General features: G+C 40.1%; 1 protein-coding gene across 1 annotated transcript in view; it reads right to left on the bottom strand.

Moving 5' to 3' along the window:
- MAST4 (microtubule associated serine/threonine kinase family member 4) overlaps positions 1-8,124 on the bottom strand; it is a 216,875-nt gene extending 208,751 nt beyond the window's left edge. Inside the window, exon 1 of the mRNA XM_085322407.1 lies at positions 7,975-8,124. Within this exon, the coding sequence (XP_085178533.1) occupies positions 7,975-8,101 (127 nt within the window). The 5' untranslated portion in view covers positions 8,102-8,124. The remainder of the gene's footprint in view (positions 1-7,974) is intronic.
- Positions 8,125-9,050: the final 926 nt, after the last annotated feature.

The following is a 9,050-nucleotide window of genomic DNA, read 5'->3' as shown; positions in this document are numbered from 1 at the left end:
GAGGAGTTGTTGTCCATACTAAGAGTCAAATGCAATAGCACCATTACTTAGCTGCTGACACCAATATCTAATTGATAAAAACCAACTACATCCTGAAGTTATCATTAACAGTTACTTCCTCATCTCCCAACTCTACTGAAACATAACTCAGCAAAATAAATTGCTGGAGATATCTTATTTATCAGTGAGTTTAGAGATGGGCACATTATGCTGCCTCCTTTTCTTTATCTTACCAACACATACAGCCCTTTTCTGTCATGAATGGCTTCTCTAAACGAAGCCTCAAAATTTACAGCCTGCTCTTCCATTCTACAGCAAAACTCTAACACATATGTACCCCTGCTTCCCCTTCATCCACAATTTATTCCAGTTTACACCCAGTCTAGAAAAATTTACAGGTCTGGTCCTGATAAGCTTTGATAATGGAGAGTGGAAGGGGAAAGAAGACTTGAAAAAATGAAAGTTAAAGTTCAGATTAAATGTGCAATGCCACCAAAACCACACTAAACTGGATTACATCTAAGCAAGAGACAGTTGCTTTGTTCCTTCTGACATAAAAGTCAATTTTGCAAAAACAAGAATCTTGCACACTAAGAGCTCAGAGAGATAGCTCCCACCTGCAACACCAAACGCTGGCCAACTCACAACCAGGCTGTGCACAGAAAGCATCTCACCTAACTTTACAGACTTCAGAAAATTCACAGTTGCTCAGTTTAACCACTATACGAACTGTTACTTCAGCTAGCAGTCAGTTCTCTTGACTACAGACTCCCCAGCATATCAGTATTTACATTGCTTTTTTTGGCTACCTACTTCAGAGGATTTACAGTAAGATACAAAACACATCTCTTTCAGAGTGCCAGCAAGAAAATGCCCAGAGACTGCCCTCTGCATGAGGGGCACAAAGTGGCACGCGGCACCCACGCCGCTTTCCACGCAGGACCCACCAGGTGTCTCCTTGCAGGCGTACACTGCTACGCCACACCATTCGAGCGCTGATCGGCAACTAAATGCTTCTGGTAATCGTTTGGGGAGGGGAGGGAATCAGGAGAGAGGGAAGAAGTTTCCTAAGAGAAAAAAAAACATGCTCTGTTCTCACTGGAAAACATCTGTAACTTCTGCATTCAAGCCTTCAACCATCATTTTAAGGATTAAGCATAAAAGAGTGCTTTTCCCTCTTCTCAAACATTTCTCAGCTGCACATTCGATTTATATTAAAGCATCTGTCTCAAAGCATCTGTCCTAGCACATCCAAGCACAATTTCCCTCACAAGCAGTCAGACCACTGGCTGCACAGCCTCACACTCCCCACTCCAGGGAGCCCAGGGTGGGGAAACATAAGGCTTAAATCTCCAGGAATATGAATAATGCAGTCTTGATGCGCAACTATAATTTATTTCTAAATACACTGGTAAGACAGTTTTGCACTAACCAGCTCGGGTACCAGCAACAACATGACTGCAGCCTCGCAGCGCTCCACATAGGGCAACCAGCTGATTGCACACAGGTGTTTACCTAAGTACAGGTGAGCTCTTTCACACGTGCTTCCACAGCTGCACTGCTAAGCATACTGCAGTCAGCTCAACAGCTCTCGGGGTGTTTCTAAAGAAGCTACAACTCGAGCCTCGGGAATTTAAAATATATATTCTTCCCTCCCAACTTTATTTTTCCATTATGACAAGTAACAACTTTCAAGCTACTTTTATGAAGTGCTCCTGAGAGGGTTAAACTCTACTTCTCCACCCTTCACAACAGGCAGCTTGCAAATTTATCTGCTAATTAGCCCATCTCCTGCTACGGTTTGCTTTGATCTCAACAACAATCAGCTTCTCCTGTTCTGATGATACAAGCATGATTARGCAGCAATGGAGGAGTTAAAAGCAAAATAATGAGACAGGAATACAGTATCGTCTGTTCTCATCTCAGACTACATGATGCAGAATCCAGACATGTCAAAGAATATGGAAATTATCTTACCAGACATACAAGGAAGTAAAATCAACTCTTAACTATACAGGCTGATTGAAGCCTTAAACAACAAAACGTAGCTGATAATGACAAGTATAACCTAACATCCCCTCAACCACTAGTGCACCAAGAATCCTTTAAAAATGCATACTGCAGAGCAGAATATACTTACTTCATCTGTAGAAGATGTTTGTATACTGCATGCTGAAAGAAAGTATTTTTCAGATCCGTAACTATATAATAGACCGCCTCCATCTCTTTCCATTACTACCGGCAGGCACTTAACACCTGTGGTAAGAGGTTCAAGGAAGCATTTGAGGAAAGCACTGAAAATACTCTATGGTGTACTAATAGCACACAATGATTTTGACTAAAGTGTGYTGTGCCTCCCCCGTCCCCGCACTGCCGTGCAGTTCATCTGGCTGTTGAGGCCTCTCTCCGCCTGCACCTCATAACCAAACGGTTTTAGTCTCAAYGCTGGGCTGTCATCCTCTCTCCACTGTCATCACAGAGACCTCTCAGATGGGTGCAGCCCAAAAGACTTTCCAAACTGCATTAAGTCCAGTCATTTCATGGCTCCAGAAGATGAAGGCAATTTTGAAGCACCCCCTTGCTGCCATGCGTGTTTGTTGAGGGAACTAWTTTTAACAACCAGAAAACCCACAAAATAAAGTTTCCTACTCAAACTCATGTCTTMTATGGCTTACGAGCAGACAAGCCTCTCTTCCCCAAGATCCTATCGTAATTATGATTCTGCTGACCTATTTCCAGTTCCAGATCCCATATAACGTGGTTGCCTTCAAACCATATCCCTAGAGGCATCTATGCAATCACAAGGCTTTTTCTGGAGTTGTACAAATATAATTGGTCCCACAACTGGACACCAGCAAACAATTTTAATACCATAAATAGGAAGTGTTCCCTGTTTCCTCTGATCTGCACTGACTAGGCATCGTTAATAAAAACGAAATCTCTTCTTAAAATGTTATCACTGAAGTAATCACATCATAATTATGATGACCAGTTATACGGAACTGGAAGGCACCACTTCCAAAAAGGTTTCAAAGTACACTCGTATGATGTCCTGCGCAATTTTCCACAGCCAGACTGTATAAATATTTGACATTTTAAGATTTAATGAGCTAATCTGCATTTTCAGCAATATTTCTTATAAATTTTATACAGCTTAATGTTGGTGAAAATTGTGGATCACTAGCGCTGCCAACTGCTCCCTCCCCTGCGTGGAGGAGGACAGCCTCCCCTCACGAAGTCCTGCCAGCGTGTGCCAACCCATGGCTAACAGAGCAGCTTGTTCTCCACGGCCCATAAGGCTGTTGATCTTTCTGCTAATTAGCGTAAGTAGAGTGGTGAATCTCCGATGCAAAAACATGGGTGAGAATTCATTTCAGATCAACCACGTATTTGTTATAAGAGAGTAACAAACCTTGCCGAGCATACCCAAATTCAAACTGATGACTTAGAGGTAGAAAGCTGATCAAAGCACGAACCTTAAAAAAGAACAAACATATACATCCCAAGATTTCTTGCTTTTTAGCTCTTCATAGATAATGAGGTAACTTCATTAACGTACAGTGCGTTAGAATCTCTGGATTACCGATGCTATAAAATGAAGTCTGTACATGTTATCTCACCAGTGTTTGTACCAGATCAATTTAAGGTTAGCAAGATAACAGCTATATCACAATTAAAGACAATTAGCCCAGCAGGAAGTCTGTTTCCAGGCAGTTGTGAACATCAGGAGGCAAAATAAGAAGTTCAAACTACAGGTAGCAAAGGGTTTTTTAATTATTATTATAACTGTGGAGCTTAAATTTATCAGCGTAGTATAGGAGACAGGGCTAAGCTGCAGCACTCTGCAAGACTCAAACCCCTCGCAGTGATACGGAAGCATGCCTTGCRGGAATAGAAGTGTATTTAGGAATTTGCAAATGTTGCATCAGAGCAACTGAGGAGACTGAACAGAGCTGCACTGCACACCATAGCGCAAACTGAGAAGTAGCAATRGGACAAGAAAGCAAGCCCAATTTGATCCGTCTCTGATTTGCCAGGTTAACCTCCTCCCCAGTAAAAGCTCATTTAATTTCTCACCCTTTTGCATCTTCTTTTGCCATGAATTCTATTTAAACATCTCTGAACACAGCAAACTGAAATGTGTAGACAATTTAAGTCAAAAATCCTCTGACTGTAGAGAGTCCTTTGAAGTCAGTGGAGATCAAGAAAGCCAGCCACTGCAGAAAAGCAGCTTTTTAATTAACCATCTCTTCTCCTAAACAGAAACAAGTTTTAAAGCTCCAGTCTGTGCTCTGTTTGGAATCCTTAAAAAGGCAATTTAAACACTAGGGGGAGGGGTATTTATACACACGCGGGTTCTCACTGAGGACAGGTATCTACTGCCTGGAGGAGACCCCAGAGTGGACCTCGCACACTAACTACACCYGCTTTCCAGCCCCACTGCCCGGCGCGCCTCCCAGCAGCCCGGYACTCGGGTGGGCAGCAGCGCTGTTTGGAGGTAGTGCTCTTTCCCCTGCATTTTGGCTGCGGCTATTAAACGAGTGGCTACAGCTCAGCTGTAGAGTGAGGCTTATTTCATAGTTCAGCGAATGGCACAAGATAGTGTTTTATGCCCTCAGCAACACAAACACAACTTGACACCCATTTTACTTCCCAAGTATTCATTTCTTTTATTTGGCCAAACCTCATTTGATATCAGGGGATCCTAGCAACTTTCAACAGAAAGCAATTGCAGATCTATTCTCAAAAACACTGATTTATTTTTCTCTAAATTTGAAAAGTGTTCCTTGCTTGTCACTGAAAAATGCATGGTGATTGCTAGATTGCTTAAAATAGTGCAATTCAGGAAAAGACCTGCATTCCAGTTTCCTTGTAGCTACGTAGAATATAAGTCAGGTTTTGATCTTAACTTTGCTTCCAATTTTCAGAYCTTCTCTCTTGCGTTGATGTTGTGTTGGAAAGACCTTATACATCATTCTCTATTTTCCTCACAACCCTAAATAAAGATTTTTTTGTAATTTATTTTAGCCAATTCAGAGCAATAGKTTCTCAGTAACTGTAGTCCTTCAGGATTTGTAAGTCTCATTTTACATACTGCMACAATATAATTTTATTTCTTCCTATATGTCATGCATAACATCGTTGTTTCTTGCAAAGCCCCAAAACTCATCTATTTGATCTGTTACCAGAGATCGAAACCTATGTGTTTATCCCTATTAGTAACCAGTCTTGCAGAATTTGAAATAYCATGTTTTATATGAGTTAGAATTTTATTTTTAGCTTTATCATTAATACTAGTTATTATCTATGGCTCAACTATTCTGTGTTTTTAAAAAAAGGGAAAGTCAAAGAAATATACAAAACAACTAACTATATTTCTAACATTTGGAAGCATAGGAATATTCTGCACATCTGTGAGCTAGGAATCTTTTCTCTTGCTTTACTTACTCCCATTTAATGTATTTATGGTCTTTTAGTAAAGGCAACATCTTTGAGTAAGAGACTGTACATTACACTATTTTGAAAAATACTATTCTGTTTTCYGAACAGATTTCCATTGTTTCCATTAATAGTTAATAGCAGGTTCAAACACAACAGAATAGAAGCTAAGAACAAAGCACRGTAGTAGAGAGTGTAAAGTGATATTAAAGATGAAGTACTTTTCCAAATGATAGGTATCAAAATAAACCTCTCTCATAGTCAGTGAGCATCCTCTCAGAAACTGAGCGAGTGGGGAAATAAGCCCAAATCAAGGACATGTGCCAATTTATTCACTTTAATGCAGAGGACTTTTTCTTTTTTAACCGATATTGTGGTACTCTGTAGTAACTGTCTACCTGCAGCAGTTCACTTAACTCACTCACGTAATCATGAAAGAATATCAAAAAGTTTCTGTCAGCAGAACGACTTTGATTAATCTAATCAGTATCAAGCAAGTTAAGATATTTCAGCTATTTTAAGATACTAAAGCCTTAGGGTATTGAGGTTCATTTAAAGTGTGTTAGTAATAAAGCAGTTAAACACTATTGCACGCTGTATTTCAGAATCYTGACATGAAATCCAGCACAACATATTACAAGCAGACAAAAAGCATATCCATCACCTTTTATAAAGGCCTCAAGCAATAACTCMAGCACAGAGATGAAGACCAGAGACTGCACAGCAGCAGAGTACATTTGCTTCATTTGGTTTTAAGCTGTCTTCTCCCTTTTCATCCAGAGGGTTTATGTGGGAAGTTCAGATTAAGACACCACTACACTAAAGTATAATAAGTATAATAAATAAACAAACAAACTACTCATCCATACAACTCCTGCTGAAATAACAAATAGTATACTAGCAATATCTAGGTTCAATAAAGCACTAGTTCAGTCTGCTAGYAAAATTTCTAAAAAAGTAACACTCCAGAGAAGTCAGAGTTCACTGACAGGGTTGGCAGAATTGACAAGTCAGAATACTKTAAGTCACTCATCTTTCACTAAAGCCGATACAAATTTTGAAAATGGTTTTGAAATCTTCATAGCACAACTCTTGATAAAAATGAAGTTGCAAGGAAAACAAATCTTATCCTGCTGACACTAAAAATCACAGCCATGGTCACGTTCTGATGTAACACAAAAAGCTCCTGCAGTAGCATTTATCTTCTCTCTTTCTGAATCATGAGCCAACTCAAAGAATTAAGTTACTTAGGTTAAACACCACACAGTCCCCTCTGATRTTGTATCTCATTCATTCAGAGCATTTTAGGCAATTCCAGAGTTACTGACTACAGATGAAGTATTGCAGTAGCTTCTTGGAGCTTCTTCTAGCATAGGGGTGGATAGAGAAGTGGGGAGGGAGTGAGAAGCAGATTCTTTAAAAGCACTTTCAAGGGCCTCAAGAGAGAGTCAACTGTATTCATCTTAACGCTATTTTTCATCTTCAAGGAAAATCACCTTTGAACAGTGTACAGAATTTAGAGACAGAAGATAGTCCAATTCCAGCAAATGCCATGTTAGCTTTCTGTAATCTGAATTTCACCTGTCTGATCTTGACAGTTAGCAATCAACATAACTTGAACAGACAAAACAAAACATTGAGTCCCAAATTTACTGCTTTCAGTAAACTTAGTGAAATCTATTACCCCCCCCAGTACTAATTTTTCTGTTCAAGAGAAATCATTCAGRCTATTTCAAGAACATTTATAAATGCCATATTCTAGTAATATAAAAAAACCACAATTTCCTGAAATACATAAAAAGGAGTTCCAGTTAAGTGTCCTAATGTTTTCATATTTATTTCAATTATATAAAAAGTAGGTGGGGGGGAGTATTACTCATTTACTTATTTACTCAAAAAAGTATTCTTCTGCAAAWGCTGCAGCTGTACAGCTGATAGGACCTGATCCCAATTTCAGCACAAGGTATCTTTCATAGAAGCTATCAGGAGAGGCAGGGGCTGAGCACTTTGCAGGAGCATGACCTTCTACTACCAGTGCAGCTCTCCACAGACCAGAAGTCACAGTCCGTAGCTAATGGCTGGCTGGTAATCACCCGTCTCCACTAGGGGAATGCCACCAGATAAATGAGGCCAAATTGCTTTTCCTTCAGTGAAATATCTAAATGGACCTTCTGTGCACTTCAGCTTTGCTTCCTGAGGAAAGGAGATGCATGTGATCCCACAGACGAATGCAGGCAAGCACATCTCAAATAACTCTTAAGCTATCAAACTAAGTCTACCAGACAAATACTGCATTCCTGAAAATTTGAAGAAATAGGTGGTCAAGCAGAGCCTGAGAATAACCTAGTAGCACCCCAAGAAAAGCATAGGTCAACTGCAAGCTCACCCTACTGGTTACAAGGGAGTCCATGCAGGAGGGACTTCCTGGGAGATCCAGTTGGAGCTCATACCTCCACCAATATGACCAGCCACACAGAGGCTCCTGGGGCCACAGTGCCCCTAGCCTCCAGGAAACATCACACACCCCCAACTCACCTGTCAGAGCTCCTCCAAGGCTTCCTCTTCTGAGCTGCCTTCCATCCTCACTCAGCTGTCTCTTAAATTTAAAAGACTTTCCAGGGCCAGAAGAYACCTCAGGATTGCTGGATTTCCGTAAAGGCATGGGTGGAGGGGACAATATGTGATCAAGCTGCAAAGAAACAAAGAAAAAAAAAAAACACTGTCTAAATGTTCACCTTTACTAGGGGAGGGAGAGTCATCTACATTTGCCTAAAGGTTATCACAGTGTTTGGGGAAAAATGCATTGTAAAAGAACTTAAATAAAACTGCAAGCTGACAATTTTGCAAGTGCCAGACAAAAGGTATTTTTCTTCAGCTGGTCCCTGTCTCAAGGTACAAAGGGATCAGATTTAAACCTATAAGACCTTTCATAAAACAGTCTTTCCACAGCTGTGAACCATCTAACCTTCCAACCTGCATGACCTGCTTTTGCCAAAGATCTTCCTGGGCAGTTTGCACACAGCTTTATGTCACTAGATGGCACTGTATATTCAACAAAATGCCACTCACTGCACAGTCTAGGGAAACACCTAAATAAGAAAAAGATTTATCGACATCAGTGTAAAAAATTGGGAAAAAAATCTATTTTTAAATTATACAGTTTACAGAACTGGCATTCATTCACACTGACTTCAAAATAAGTGCGAATACAAATCCTCATCCTTCAATTTTTGTTCCTGTTATTCGTACATAAAATTTCAGCTCTCTGATTTTGATATTACATTTAAAGTCTTGATATTTGATTAAATTTAGAGAAACAAAATGAAGAACAACTGAGCAAATAAAGGCAAAGGGAAAAAGAGTAGGAATATGAGTAAGCAAAATGGAAACGCTTTTACAAGTACTCTTCTGCTTGAACTGAGGGGAACCAGTGCCATCATAYAGTGTGACTACTTTGCAAACCACTCTAGCTTTTGTTTTCTACAATGTTTAAGCACTGATTCTTACAACCATTCCATATGGAGTCAAGTACAACAAAGCTTCTAAGATTTTGACAGTTCACACTCTGAGACGTCTTAGGCAATCTCCATGTCGGCAGCATACCCGACTGC

The sequence above is a fragment of the Rhea americana genome, unplaced genomic scaffold (assembly GCF_003343005.1).
Source record: "Rhea americana isolate MKP2758 unplaced genomic scaffold, rheAme1 scaffold_77, whole genome shotgun sequence".
Lineage (NCBI taxonomy): Eukaryota > Metazoa > Chordata > Aves > Rheiformes > Rheidae > Rhea > Rhea americana.
Note: the sequence above shows the minus strand (reverse complement) of the source record. Positions and strands in the feature narration are given on the sequence as shown.